The sequence below is a fragment of the Propithecus coquereli genome, unplaced genomic scaffold (assembly GCF_000956105.1).
Source record: "Propithecus coquereli isolate 6110/MARCELLA unplaced genomic scaffold, Pcoq_1.0 Scaffold77, whole genome shotgun sequence".
Lineage (NCBI taxonomy): Eukaryota > Metazoa > Chordata > Mammalia > Primates > Indriidae > Propithecus > Propithecus coquereli.
The window spans coordinates 1,521,262-1,537,069 of NW_012153840.1; the positions used below are offsets into that span (position 1 = coordinate 1,521,262).

The 15,808-nt window shown below is 49.1% G+C and overlaps 1 protein-coding gene across 1 annotated transcript; it reads right to left on the reverse strand.

The window, feature by feature from the left end:
• Positions 1-8,039: 8,039 nt before the first annotated feature.
• On the reverse strand, positions 8,040-9,852 carry LOC105824866 (chromosome unknown open reading frame, human C1orf64). Its single transcript, XM_012662477.1, has 2 exons — positions 9,771-9,852; positions 8,040-8,455 (listed from the first exon to the last, which is right to left on the reverse strand). The coding sequence occupies exons 1-2, from the start codon at positions 9,850-9,852 to the stop codon at positions 8,040-8,042; spliced, it is 498 nt and encodes a 165-aa protein (XP_012517931.1).
• Positions 9,853-15,808: the final 5,956 nt, after the last annotated feature.

Consider the following 15,808-nt stretch of genomic DNA (forward strand, 5'->3'; position numbering starts at 1 on the left):
AAACTCGCAGAACTCTAATGAAAAACCCATGTGTGCGTGAAATCGCTGACCTAGCATCAAGCAGACGAGATTCATTACATGGGACTGAAGTGCCAGGGGACCGAAATGATTTTTACGCCTTTTGGTTTAAAACATTGCTGATTCTTTTTACATTTTGTTTTCCAGACTTGAGAAAACGTTTTCTTTTGAGCTATTTATGGCTAACAGCAATTGGGTAAAAGATACCTTTGTGAGCAAAATTGAAACATTTGCCTTTCTCTCTACCTGATTACTCCAAACTTTAGAAACTATTTGTGAGTGTTCTCATTTTATGGCAATATAATTTTTTGCATAAGTTCAATAGGAATCTGTTTTCTTTTGTAGCAGGACACGTCGTTGGATACACTCGTTATTTAACCAAGGCTTTGACGGGAATGACATATTTTCAAATATGACCAGACTGCTTTGAGGAATTGAGGTTGACTTTATAAAACTGATAAAAAGTCCCTGGAGAAGACTGGCCTGAAGGCTTGTCTGGAAGCTTCCTGACCTTGCAGTAAGTAAAGAATGTTACTTTCTGACAAGCCTGGAAACCGCAAGGTATTTGGGGGCCTCAAGAAGACAGGAATTCACCCAATTTGTACAGGTGTTACAGGCAGGTCTAAAGGCAGATCCTTGGTGTGGCTTCCTAGCCTGAAGGCTTTCAACAGCCTAATGTGAAATTCCTTATGAAAGTTCCAGCAAAGCCCCCTTACAAGAGCCTTTATGACCAATCACTATTCTCATTGCCCTTTATGGAAGCAACCAGGCCGAGCATAATATTAAAACTTCTTTTGTAAGCAAATTGGTCCTAGTAACATTCATCTTTGGTAGAAATGGGGAACTGGAGAGAGAAAAATTGCATTTCAGAGGAAAACTATAGCACACTGTCAATAGATTCCAGCCCTGACCACTGTATTCGAGTTTTTATTATTTTCCTACGATTTGGCCTAAATCCTGAATTCTTATATTTCCTGGTTACAAGTCTCTAAAGGACTGGCTTTTAATTTTCTTCGTGATATTTTTGTTGGCTCCTTCATGGAATAGGTTTTTTTTTTTTCGTTCTGGTGTGCAAATTCTCTTTTTTGAATATAGTCACGTGCGTTATATTTCTACTGTGTATCTCTCATTTTACGTCTTCTGAGAAAACTAAACTCACGGTATTCTAAAGACTAGAAATGATTCAACAAGGATGGCAGCTATATAAACCAGGGACTTGACCGAGGTCTCATTTTGCCACCCTGTGATGCCATCCAGTTCAGTTTTTGGTGCCCTTAAAATTCCTCCCTGAGACCTATCTTCCCCTCACCCCCAACGTGGGACATGAGCTGTCGGAGCACCGAGGGGTGAAGGACGTCTGTTACTCTAACCTAAGCAGAGACTGAGCGTCAGTGCTTCCATGGGAAGATTTTTGATCAAAAGGAGGGAAATGAGAAAAGAAAAATAGCTCAGAGCAGTCTGAGCTATGCGAGGTATGCAAAATTTATCAGGCCCAGGGAGACATGAGTATGGGACTTCGGTCACGTCCACCTCCTGTCCCTCCCCCACCCCAGGCTGGGTTTAAAGGCATGTTTGTTCCTGACCAGCTTCTCCACCCATGATCTTCATGTTCCTGGAATGTGTGGTACAAAGAACAATGTGTAGCCAATCAATAGCTTATGTTACTTTATTTCATTTTTATAGATTTAGGGGGGACAAGCGTAGCCTTGCTACATGGATGTGTTGCATGGCGGCGAAGTCTGGCCTTTTAGGGTAGCCCTCACCTGAATAGCGTAACTGGACCCATTAAGTGATTTCTCAGCCCTCATCCCCACCCCCCTTCTAATCTCCAGAGTCTATTATTCCCTTCTCTGTGGCCACGTGTGCTTATGTTATTTTAGTATAAATTCTTGGTAAGCAGTTTAGGAACTGCCTCCTCTTTTCCTTTAAAAATCCACTGGTAACTGCGGCTAATCGGAGTATGTATTCAGGGCAACTTGAATCGATGCTTCCAGCTTGCAGTCCTCAAACTTGGCCCAAATAAACTCTCTACTTACGTTAATGTGCCCCGGTTTTTTCCTTTAGGTGGCCAGGTGCTCAGCATGCGCTAGCTGACCGGAGCTCCCATGCACCTGCGCTGAAAATGCCCAGGAGGGCTCAGCTGCTGTTATTTCATTTAGATTTGAATCCTGACATCCCCAGCGTCACCCGAACTGTCCCTGGCCCCATCGAGAGCCTTGACATGGGCAAGAGGGGCAAAGGAGCACCCCCCTCTCCCGCCTCCCCAACCTGTAAAAGTAGGAGCTCGAAGGTTCTGTCCTTCTCAGAAGATCCTGTCTGGGCCCTGGGAGTGGGGTGGGGGAAGGGAAGCCTTAGTTGCCTCAACCATCAACAAAGACCAAGTACCACCTCCCAGGGCTGCTGTGAGGAACCGGAAGGAGCTGGTGTTTCAGTGTGTGCTCAGGGAATGCTAAGCTCTTGTTGAAACTGTTGTGGTTTCAGGACAAGGAAGACCAAGATTCCACCCACCCGGCTCTGACCTCGGACAGGGCGGGGTGTGTGTGGGGCGTTGAGTCTGCTGGGCTGGTGCCTCTGGGCGGAGGAAGGGGCGATGTTCACACATCGCACAGCTGGCCTGGGCTCCAGGTGGTACGTACACTGTGACCAGCACGCAGAGGCCCATCCAAGCTCTGGGGCCCTCTGGGGCCTGGATCCAGGGACAGCCTTCTGTGGGAGTCTGGGGGCTGCTGGAAGGGGTGGGGGTCCTCTGGGTGCCTCCCTGAAGGGCACAAAGCCAGGCTGCTGGCCCCAGGGAGCCAGAGAGGAGAGGTCAGGACTGCAGGCCTGCTTGTTCCTCCCTCCTTCCCTCCTTCCCTTCCTTCCTTCCTTCTTTCCTTCCTTCCTTCCTTCCTTCCTTCCTTCTCACGCCATTTTTGGCCACCTACTATGTACCAGTGCTGTAGGCACTGGGGACACAGTCCTGAGTTAAGCAGGGCTGCCAGCCCAGAAACACATTCACTTACTTGCACTTTCACCCACGGGTTCAATAAAGTCTTAATTTATTGATCCATTCCCTCAACTATAAGTTCCTACAGCGTGGTCAGCAGGTAAAAACTCTACAGTCAAACTACCTCTGTTTCAACCCTGGCTCTGCCACTTACTCGTTGTGTGGCCTTGGGCCAGTCACTTAACCTACCCGAGCCTCAGTTTCTTCATCTGTAAAACGGGACAGCACCTCACAGGGTTGTGTGAAGACTAATTGGGCTATTCTTTTGAGAGAGCTTAGAGTGGGGGCTGACACATGGAAAGCACTGATAGCAAATGTTATTTTATTATTTAGTTTCACAAAATGTTTGATTTCTGGAACATTCTTTCCTTCTGCATTTCTCCCTCTCTCCTCTCTCTTCCCTCCCAGCCACTTTCTTCCATGGTCAGACTGGATCGGGCGCGTTCAGGGCGGCATAGCCATAGACCCAGCCACTTTCTTTCTTTCTTTTTTTTTTGAGACAGAGACTCACTCTGTTGCCTGGGCTAGAGTGCCGTGGCGTCATCTTAGCTCACAGCAACCTCAAACTCCTGGGCTCAAGCGATCCTCCTGCCTCAGCCTCCCGAGTAGCTGGGACTACAGGCATGCGCCACCATGCCCGGCTAGTTTTTTCTATATATTTTTAGTTGTCCAATTAATTTCTTTCTAATTTTAGTAGAGACGGGGTCTCGCTCTTGCTCAGGCTGGTTTCGAACTCCTGAGCTCAAACAATCCACCCGCTTCGGCCTCCCAGAGAGCTAGGATTACAGGCGTGAGCCACCGCGCCCGGCCCCCAGCCACTTTCTTATACAGAAACTGTACCTGTCTCATCTGTTCCTCTTTCTTTTCTTTGTTAAAGAATAATTTAGAAAACAACAAAAAAGTGAAATCATGACTCATAAAATGAACACATGTTAAAGGGTTTTTATGTTTATTGTTGAGGTAAAAGTCACATAACATAAAATCAACCATCTTAAAGCACACAATTCAGCGGCATTTAGTACATTTACAATGTCATACGACCATCACTATGTCTAGTTCCAGAACAGTTTCCTCACCCTCAGAGGAGATGCTGCACCCGTTAAGCAACCACTTTCCACTTCCCTCCCCGCCCCCAGCTACTGGTAACCGCTAATCTGGTTTCTGTCTCTATGGATTTCACCATTCTGGATATTTCATATCAATGGAATAATATAATATGTGACCTTTTGTGTTGGACACCTTTCACTTAGCGTGATGTTTTCAAGATTCATCCATGTAGGAGCATGAATCAGAGCTTCAACCCTCTATAAGGCTGAGTGATACTCCACTGTGTGGGTGAACCACGGTCTGTTTATCCACCCAGCGAGTGATGGATGTTGGGTTCTTTCCACCCTTTGGCTGTTGTGCATGGTGCTGTGTGTACATTCGCGTGCAGGTTTCTGTGTGAACATATGTTTTCCCCTCTCCTGGGTACATACCTGGGAGTGAATGGCTGGGTCATGTGGTAACGCTATATTTGAAGGACTGCCAGACTCTTCCAGAATGGCTGTACCATTTTACATTCCCACTAAGGATTTTACTTAACTCATGACTAAAGAGGGAACCAGTAAGATGTTACGATCAGTTCACAGGAGAAGTCAGAGAACAGATATGTTTGTAGATCAGGGAATATTGAAGGGAATGTGCAAATGGAGGTAAAACTGCCATCTTCCACAGGAGGGGCGGAGTCCACTGGGCTTCTGCAAGACAGGACAGGATCTGCTTGTCTGTAGACACGAAATATGTTGAGTTCCTATCAGTTATTGACAATATACAGGGTTGTAAAATAGCCTGAAGGCAACAGAAGGTGCGCGGCCCCCAATCAGACGGTGCATAGATTGTGTTGGAAACACCCAGTGGTATTTTTTGCTTATTCCAAATTTTCTCACACCTCCTTAACCTTGAGCTTGTGACCTGGTCTCACTCCATGGTTTCCTTGAGTGGCTTCAGTCACCAACCTCTATACTGATGGCTCCCCCATTGCCAGCCTCAGTCCTGACCAGGGTACCAGTGGGGAATGGGCCACTATCTGCCAGCATCCCCACATGTCCCACAGGGCTCTCACGTGACATGTCCCCCCTGAAACTGTCATCTCTCCCTGTCCCCGCTCCATCTGTGTGCCCCATCTCAGTGAGGCCCACCCACCCCTTCAGTTGCCAGACACTCCCCGCACATTGCCAGGCCCTGGGCTGGGCCCTGGGAAAGCACGCATTCCTCACTCACTCACTGCACACATGTGGCCGGAGCGCCTGCAGCGCAGTGCGGGGTCACAAGCCTGGAAGCGCAGTCACTCTGCCTGGGGTTTGGATTTGGGCTCCTCCTCTTTCTAGTTAGTGACCTTGGGCAAAGTATTTAACCTCTCTGGGCCTCGGTTTCCTCATCTGTAAAATGGCAATAAAATCATACCTACGGGACTGAGGTGGGGTGAACTGATGTGGTGCATAGAAACAGGTCTGGCCAATAGTAATGACAACTTCCTTTACCAAGCAAATGATAAGTGCCTGATGCCTCTGAATCCGTACCGAGACCCCCACAGTTAAATTCTGAAATGTCACCTCGATGGGTGCCTGGTGTAGAGTAAATGCTCGGTATTTCGGATGAAAGACGTGTTGGTGAGAATGAAAGTTTGGCTTCTGAAAACACAGACCCGCTGGGCGGCTGGGCAGCTGGTGGGTGGCTCTGGCCCCAGGCCCAGCGGGTCCCCTCCCTCGGTGGCCAGGCCTGGACCCCGCGCCCTGCAGGCTGATGATAGGGCGACACCTGCTGGTGCAGAGGTGGATGTGCAGCCGCGGGCCCGGCTTTCCCCTCAGAGTCTCACACTCCCAGTGCAGCCTTGTCTTTGGGCTCTTCCAGTTCAGTGTTTCTCAACAGAGGGAGGGTAGGGGCTTTCCTGATGGCCTCATGTTGTCCAGACTGCACTGTCACCTCCCCTCTAGTCCAAACCGTCGCTTCCCTTTGCGGGGATTAAAGCTCATCCTCCTGGGCTTCCTCCTCTGCCCGCCCACCCTCTGCCGGAGGGATTCTTTTCAAAGCCAAGTCTGGCTGAGTCACTCTATCCTCGCAATTTCCAACGGCCCCATCTCAGAATAAAATCTAACGGCCGCTCCGGGGCCTGCCAGGCCTCACGTGCTGTGCTCCTGCCCCTGCTTTGATCTTTGTTTTGTTTGTGTGCATTGCCTGTCTTCCGAACTAGACGGGCAGCTCCTTTGTGGCTGGGCCTTGTCTGGCTTATTCATGGCTCCATCCCAGGGTCTAGCCCTGAGCCTGGCATGCAGTGGGTGCCCAGTAAATACCTGGCGAATAAATGAGTGCCTGGTCACTCCAGCCAGACCGAATGACTCTGGTCCTTCTGCCTGGAGCACTCCGCACCCTGGCTTCTCCCCTTTGTATAGGGGTCAGATCACTTCCTGTAGGAAGCCCTCCCTGGCCTCCTGTCCCCAGAGTGGGCTGGACACCTTCCTCTGTGTCCCAATATCCCTCTGTGTTGCCCTTTGGGCTGCTCTTATCAGAAGCTACGGCCATCGTCTGCTTCCTCTCGTCTCCCCCACCCGGCTGTGAGCTCCTCGAGGACAGGGTCATGTCTGTGCTCCCTGGGTCCGCTCTGTCTGGAAGAGAACCTGCCAGGTCCAGAGGCTGTATACCCTTCAGTTAGGAGCAAGAACTTGGGCCCAGGCTTGCCTGGGTTCTAATCTCGACTATACCAGTCTGTGGGACTTTGAGTGCCTTCCTCAACCTCTCTGTGCCTCAGTTCCCTAACCTGCAAAATGAGTACAAACAATGGTGCTTCCCTATACTAGCGCTGTGAGAGTGTCTTTTCTCTGACACGGAGTAAATGGTCAGTACACGTTGGTGGCTAGTGTTTGTAGGGACCTAGTAAAATAGTCATTGAATAAATAATTCAGTACTTTTTATCTGGAGCCTTGAGACAAGCTCCTCATATAGGTTGATGTACAACGTCACACAGTGGCACACATCTCTGGGGCTTACACCCTCCTCACACCCACGCCGGTGACACCACCATGATTGCCCTGTGGACGGAGCTCCTCCACTGCCCTTTTCTCTGTGTCCCCAGGGGGCAGCGTGAGCCTGGCATCCGCAGGCAGTAGAGGCTCATTAAGTAATATCTTGTCTTTATTTGCTCGAACGCGACGCTCCATCTCACTGCCACGGCCTCCGCTCCGTGGGAGAAGCCCGTTTCCCTCATTTCCCACCTCCCACTGCCGGGTCCCACCCGGGCTGCCTTCTGGCATGGAGTCTCCTGTCACCAACTTCCCTGAGCCTCCCAACCCCCACTGCTGTGCCCTTGGATCTCCCTGCCTGTGTCCCCTGCCCTGTCAGTGTCCCAAGATGGCAGCAGCCAACATGCGGCCCCTGCCTGTCACGCTGGGCCATCCTGACCACCCTCTCTGGTCTGCCCCGGGATAAAATGCCAGCAGGTGGCCCTGGGGAGGGTGGATTTTCGCAGGGCTGGATCATTCTCATTTTTTGGCTCGTACGTTGTTACCTGCTCGGAGCAGCCTTTCTCAAGCACTGTACCAGCAAAGCCCCTACCCAGTCACTCTCCAGCCTAGCGGATTGTTTTAGTTCCCGCGCCGCACTCGTCACTGTTCAAAATCATCTTTATTCATCTGGATACTTATTTAACCCTTCGCCCCTTCCCCTGCCCCCAAGAACATAAGCTCCAAAAAATCTGGTATCTTCCCCAGACACTTTGCAGAGCTGGACACGGAGAAGACTCCATTAGCATTTGCTGCATGAACGAATGAGCCTTATCCCGCCTCTGCTGAAGGGCCAGCAGAGACTGGGAGGAAGATTTAGTAGGGTGTACGAGATGGCTGCTTCAGATGTCCTTTAGTGGATCTAATGTTCTTTCTTTGGCTCAGGCAGGAAAGATTGCTGCTTGGCTGAGGAATGGGGGCGGGCCCTGAAAATTGCAGGCCCTGGGCATCGGAGCCCGGTGTGCCAGCCTCCGCCCCTGGCCCTTCCGGTCAATCGGCTAATCGACCTGCCCGCAGACACAGGAGGAGAGAGCTCGGAGGGAGTCCTTGACGGTGCCCCAGGTTGAAGACCTCACAGGTGCAGCCTTCAGGGGTCCCCCCTTAGCCTCAGGAACCTTCTGGGGGCTTTCCAGGGAGGGAGCCGGGGCTGCGATCCCTCCGCAGGGCGGCTGTGTGGCCCTGGCCTGGGCAAGGCGTAGGCCACCCAGGGTGGCCTCCTGAGTCAGAGGTCGCCGATTTTCCCCGCAGAACACGATGTAGGTCTTCATTGGCGGGGCGACGGGCCCTTGGTGGGGGCTGGAGGCTCGGGGCGGCACAGGTGTTGCCAGGGAGAGGGGCTTCCCACGGGCACAGTCGATCACAAAAGTTAGGTGAGCCGTGGGGACAGTCTTCGGACGGCCAGCCGGCTTCCCACCTAGAAGGGAGGAAAAGACCAAAGGTTTGCGCTAGCACAAGCAAGGGACGAGGTTTCATTAATTCATTTGTTCATTCATTCAGTAGGGTTTAAGTGGGTGTTGGTGGATACACGAAGACAGGACAGTGGAAGAGCATGGATTTCAGTATCAGAGAGACCCGAGTTTCAATCTCCACTTATCAGCCATCTGCCTTCCAGGGGCTCCGCGTCCACGGCTTCCGTGCCTCTCAACTCTGCGGTTCCCACGAAACTCCGGGGAGCTCGTTCAAATGCAGAGTCTGATACGGTGGGTCTGAGGTGGGGCCTGGGATTCTGCATTTCTAACGAGCTCCCAGGCCGTGCCAGTTCTGCTGGTCCATGGAATAGCAAGGTCCTCAACCCAAGAGGAAGGCACTGGCCACCTTTGCAGATGAGGAAACCGAGGCTCAGCTTACACAAGTGTTGCTGGTCCTTGGGGAGCACCGCGCTCCTGTTCCCTCCCTCCATAATCTTGTCCACAGCCTCGATGGACGAGTCCTGTCTGCCCTGGAGATCCCTGTTCTCTCCTGCTAACGTGCCCCCGCCTCAGCTCAGAGCCCAGCACAGGGTAGAAGAATGAATGAACCAGGCAACAGATTTATCAGTGAAGCGGGTATTAGAGCAGGTCTGTCTAAATCCAAAGCCTGTACTCTTTCTTTCTTTCTTTCTTTTTAATATGAAGGGGGTGGGGGCTGAGAGGAGGGGTGTTCAGTTGCCTTGTTTGTTTTTGTTGAGACAGAGTCTCACTCTGTCCCCCTGGGTAGAGTGCAGTGGTGTCACTGTAGCTCACTGCAATCTCTTAACTCCTGGGCTCTAAGTGATCCTTCTGCCTCAGCCCCCCGGGTAGCTGGGACTACAGGTGCGCGCTACAATGCCTGGCTGGGTTTTTTTTTTTCCCTTTCTTTTTGGTAGAGACGGGTCTCACTCTTGCCCAGGCTGGTCTTGAACTCCTGAGCTCAAGTGATCCTCTTGCCTTGGCCTCCCAGGGTGCTGGGATTACAAGTGTGAGCCACCACACCCAGCCTAAACCCTGTAGTTTTAAAAAAGCAATTTTTTGAGTTACCCAAATAATGCACACATCTGTTCTCTTAACTACGTGCTCTTAACCACGACATGGGCTCGGAAGGAAGCCTGTGTCCTGGGAGGCTGGCTGACACAGGAAATTAATGAAGTCCACCCAAGCCTTGAGAATCCTGGCAACCCCGAGGGAGGTGGGATGTCTGCCATCGGGTCCCGCCTCCCATCGCCCCTCAGCTAGTCTTTCTGCGGGGCCGAGGGACCCTCTGCCACCTCTTACCTGAGCTGGTCCCCAGGTCTGTCTCAAGGCTCGTGCCTTTGAGGCTGGCTGTCCAGTCCCTGGGGTTTTCTGACGGGGCCATGCCACTACCGCAGTGCCTGCCTAGCTCTGGCAGGAGGGGAGCTGTCCTTGGCCACCTCTTCCAGGATGTAGCTCCCTCACGCTGGGACCAGACCTTTTATATTTGCCGGATCCGGATCCTCTGAGTGAGTTTCCACCAGGAGCCAAAGGAACTGGCCTTGGGCAGTTAGAGGATTGCTTTGATTAACAGGGTTATGTCAACAGGATTTGTGCTGGGTCGCTGGAAGGCAGGCCTCCTACCAAACAGACACCATTTCTTCCAACTCCAGCTACTTCCTGATTGGGGATAGGCCTCTGGAATCTTCTCACCCAGGCCTCAGTTTCCCAAACCTTAGTGATTATCCCACTGCTTCACCAGTTTGGTGGTTTGTTTTTTTCTATATAAGAACTATATGTAATACCACTTACTTAACATGTCCTTGAAGTCAGCCAACTGTTTTTACTGAAAAAGAAATGTGCTTTAGGCTGGGCGCGGTGACTCACGCCTGTAATCCTAGCACTCTGGGAGGCTGAGGTGGGTGGATCATTTGAGCTCAGGAGTTCGAGACCAGCCTGAGCAAGAGCGAGACCCCGTCTCTACTAAAAATAGAAAGAAATTAGTTGGACTACTAAAAATATATAGAAAAAATTAGCCGGACATGGTGGCGTGTGCCTGTAGTCCCAGCTACTCGGGAGGCTGAGGCAGAAGGATTGCTTGAGCCCAGGAGTTTGAGGTTGCTGTGAGCTAGGCTGACGCCTCGGCACTCTAGCCCGGGCAACAGAGCAAGACTCTGTGTCCAAAAAAAAAAAAAAAAAAAAGAAGAAATGTACTTTAAAAGGAAAGTTGATATCGCTACATTAAATGGAAACAGGGTCACTTCCATAAAGAAGAGGTACCTGTGTCCAGCAGGCAGGTAGGCCACCAAGGATGTTCCCGCCCTAATCCCAGAGCCTGTGAATGTGTTACCTTACATGGCAAAAGGGACTTTGCAGATGTGATTAAGAGTGTGACTTTGAGATGAGGAGATCATCCCGGATTACGCGGGTGAGCGCAATCTAATCGCACGAGTCCCTACAATCAGAAAACCTTTCCTAGCTGGATTAGGGAGAGATGTGACATGGAAGAAGGTCAGAGAGATATCACGTGAGAAGGACTCAACCCTCATTGCTGGCTTTGGGGATGGAGGAGGGGTCCCGAGCCGAGGAATGCGAGTGGCATCCAGAAGCTGGGAAAGGCCGGGAAAGGGTTGCTTCCCTAGAAATGCCACAGGAACCTTCCTGCCAACACTTTGGTTGTAGCCCAGTGAGACCCACGTTGGGCTTCTGACCTACAGAGAATAAATTTGTGTTGCTTTTTTTTTTCTTTAGAGCCAGAGTCTCGCTCTGTCTCACGGGCTGCAGTGCAGTGGTGTCAGCCTAGCTCACAGCAACCTCAAACTCCTGGGCTCAAGTGCTCCTCCTGCCTCAGTGTCCTGAGTAGCTGGGACTACAGGTGCACGTAACCACACTTGGCTAATTTTTTTGTATTTTTTGTAGACACAAGGTCTTGCTATGTTGCCCAGGCTGGTCTCAAACAATCTTCCCACCTTTGGCCTCCCAAACCACCACTGGGACTACAGGTGTGAGCCACCACACCTGGGCTTTGTGTTGCTTTAAACTGCTCAATTGTGCTAACTGGGTACTTGCGATAGTTTGCACGCTGATACCACATGACCAGAAAGGTACTTTACATCTATTTCGTCCTTCCCCCAACCCATAACCCCAGTATAAGCACGGGAAAAACACTGGGCAAATCCAAACTGAGGAACAGTCTGTAAAATACTACTATCGCACCCCTCAAATTGTCAAGATCATAGAAAACAAGGGGAGACAGAAGAACTGTCATAGTCCAGAGGAGACCAAGGAGACATGAATACTTACACAGTGAGGTACCCTGGGCTGCATCCTGGAAAAGACATTGGCAGAAAAACTGGCGAAGCCCCAGTAAAGCCAGGAGTTTAGACACTAGTAATGTATCGATGTTGCTTCCTTAGTTTTGATAAATGGTCCATGGTCACGTAAGATGTTAATAGAGTAAACTGGCCGCCGCGTGTACAGGCTTTGTACAATCTTGGCAACTTTTCAATAAATCTAAAATTATTCTAAAATTTTAAAATTATTTTTTAAAAAGGGAGTGGGGAGAACCTTTGTCGGCCACCAGTGGAAGTACCAGAACACCTTCTTCTTACTCTGAAAATTGTAAATTAAAATAAAATAAACATCAAAAAGACAGACAATAACAAGCGTTAGTGAGGACGTAGAGAAACTGGAACCCTCGTAGATCGCTGGTGGGAATGTAAAATGGTGCAGCCACTTTGGAAAACAGTTCATCAGTTCTTCAAAATGTTAAAATGGCTATAAGATCCAGAAATTTCACTCCTCGGTATATGCCCTAAAGAAATGAAAACACATGTCCATGCAAGAACTGTACACAAGTGTTCATAGCAGCACCATTCGCAACAGCAAAAGGGAGAACAAGCCAATGTCCCCAAGTGTCGGTCAGCTGATGAATAGATAAATCAACCGTCGTATATCCATACAATGGGATATTATTTGACAATGAAAAACAATGAAGTATTGACACGCGCTACAGCATGGATGAACCTTGAAAACTAAGTGAAAGAAGCCAGTCACAAAAGACCACATGTTATATGAAAGGTCCAGAATAGGCAAATTAATAAATACAGGAAGGAGATCAGTGGTTGTCGGGAGCTGGGGGGAGGCAGGAATGGGGAGTGTGTGTTAATGGATATGGGGTTTCTTCTCCAGGAGATGAAAATGTTCTGAAGTTAGATAGCACTGATGTTCACAACAGTGAATATTCTAAAAACCACTGAATTGTGGGGGAGAAGGGGATGGGTATATACACATCTAATGGGTGCGGTGCGCACTGTCTGGGGGATGGACATGCTTGAAGCACTGACTCTGGTGGGGCAAAAGCAATATATGTAACCTAAACATTTGTACCCCTGTAATATGCTGAAATAAAGAAAATTTTTAAAAACCCACTGAATTGCACACTTTAAAATGATGAATTATTATACAGTATGTGAACTATATCTCAATAAGTTGTTACTTTTTAAAAAAGGAAATAAGCTCTATCCTGCTCAATGATTTATATTTCCGGGTAAACACATAGCCCTAGTTGATGGAGGGAAATTCTTTTGAATTTTTTTTTTTTTTTTGAGACAGAGTCTCACTCCGTTGCCAGGGCTAGAGTGCCGTGGCATCAGCCTAGCTCACCGCAACCTCAAACTCCTGGGCTTAAGCAATTCCTCTGCCTCAGCCTCCCGAGTAGCTGGGGCTACAGGCATGTGCCACCATGCCCGGCTAATTTTTTGTATATATTTTTAGTTGTCCAGCTAATTTCTTTCTATTTTTAGTAGAGACAGGGTCTTGCTCTTGCTCAGGCTGGTCTTGAATTCCTGAGCTCAAACGATCCTCCCACCTCGGCCTCCCAGAGTGCTAGGATTACAGGCGTGAGCCACCACGCCCGGCCTGATGGAGGGAAATTCTTGTTTCCAACTAATAAATGTGGAAGGAATGATAGAATCATAAATGCATTTGCCGGGCACAGTGGCTATTGCCTGTAATCCTAGGACTCTGGGAGGCCAAGGCAGGAGGATCGCTTGAGCTCAGGAGTTTGAGACCAGCCTGAGCAAGAGCGAGACCCCATCTCTACTAAGAATATAAAAAATTAGCCAGGCGTGGTGGCACATGCCTGTAGTCCCAGCTACTCAGGAGGCTGAGGCAGAAGGATTGCTTGAGCCCAGGAGTTTGATGTTGCTGTCAGCTAGGCTGACACCATGGCACTTTAGCCTGGGCAACAGAGTGAGACTCTGTCTCAAAAAAAGAAAAAAAAAGTATATACCAAGGATGTCTGGGAAAAGTTATGGAAACCATTTCATGACAAGTGAGCAAAGGGGAAAAAAGCAGCATTTGTAAATTAATATACTGCTGTGTTATTCATAATTCTCAAGATTTGCATAATCAAATTGATAAATTGTACAAGTAGCCATTTGTCAATTTATCTACAGCTCTTCAAGTTTATAGCTACAAGATGGCCAACCACTTAGAAAATTCTCCTTATTGGGCAAATACAGAGTTGCACGTATGTGAATACTAACTGAGCTTTGGGAGGGCAGCAGGGCAGCAGGTGGACGAGGTTTGGGTTGGAGAGTCTACAGATGGTGACGGGCCCCAGGCATCACTCTGGCAGCTGAGGGGGGGACACTGGAGGGGAGGGGCTTGGGGCTGTGGGACCTGGTTAGTAGCATACTGAAGCAATGGCCCCTAATGAGAAACCAGGCAAGTCCTAATTATTCTCTCATTCAATCAACACACCTATACTTAGTCCCTGCCCTGTCCCAGCCATCTAGTCCAAATTCTTAGATGCCTTCTTCTGTATTATTCTAAGGAGTTTCTGGCATCTCAACTTCATTTTATAAAGGCCACTGTTGAGTCCAGATTTTAATCAACCAATTGCACTGTTAGAACCATTTCCAGCTGGAACATCAAAACCCCAAATCTCTGTAATGTGCACTTTTTTTAAGCCAAATCTAATGGTTATGTTTTTTCTACTCTGACCTAGAACCTTTAGAATCCAATTGCACCCATATTCCCTAGGTTTCAGCTCATTTAGTTAGCTAAGGCTTGGTTTTTTTTGTTAAGTTGTGTAAGCCTATGGTCCCCAACCCCCAGGCCAGGGACTGTTACTGGTCTGTGGCCTGTTAGGAACCTGGTGAGTGAAGCTTCATCTGTATTTACAGCCACTCCCCATCAACCGAATCACCGCCTGAGGTCAGCTTCCTGTCAGATCAGCGGTGGCCTTAGTTGCAGAAAAACAAGCTCAGAGCTCCCACTGATTGTGCATTATGGTGAGTTGTATAATTATTTCATTATTTATTACAATGTAATAATAATAGAAATAAAGCGCACCATAACTGTAATACGCTTGAATCATCCCAAACTGTCCCCCACCCATCCCCAGTCCGTGGAAAAATTGTCTCCCTGGTGCCAAAAAGGTTGGGGACTGCTGGTATAAGCCATGTCCTCCTTGGTTAGGCTCTGTGCTTGTCTCCTGTGGCATTCTGGAATCTGACTCTCCTTACAGATCTGGAAACAAACGAAGGATGTTGGTGTGGTCTCAGGAAATTAGCATCCCCTTGAAAAATAGCTTCCTCAGGTGAGGTCATTACACACTCCCCCGGGAAAGCAAGATCAGCCTCGCCAGATGGGAGGAGCAGCTGCTTCTATTGTCACGGGAGTCGCATCGGATTTGGATTTTGGGAGTCAGGTAAGGCAGTCATCTGCATCCACCCAGACACCCTCATTTCAGTTCCTGGGTGCTGCTCCTTCCTGTTCCACGCACCTGGCCAGGCTGTGCATACAGCTTGTATAGCAACTCGATTACAAACCAGCAACCCGCAGCAGCAGCTCTGTTCAGCTTTTAGCTACACGAGCCCTGTAGCTACAAGAGATATTACATTTTTTACAACAGTCAGGAATGGTGCCTGCTTCTCTGACCCTGCCCTGCCCCAGCCAAGAATTTAAACTCCAAATCTTTCTTTTTTGAAGTTCTGCAGTGCTTTTGTAAACGGCCAGCCCACCCTACAGTCCATAAAGCCCTGTTCCCACCGCAATGGTCAATTGCAGCAAACACTCCGCCAACCAAAGCTTTGTCCTCGGGGGCACATTTCCTCCAGGCAGCAATACTTACTGTGATAGTGACAATTTATGTAGCTCTTTCTTTACCCGCATGAAACAGATTAGATCCGTGTCACCTTTGAATTCAATCCCCTGATTTCTGCCCTTGACGGTCATTTGTCTGCAGAAACCTCATCCAGTTTTCTTTTCTCTCTTGCTTTTTTTTTTTGAGACAGAATCTTGCTTTGTCACCAGGGCTAGAGTGCAGTGACATCATCATGGCTCACTGCAGC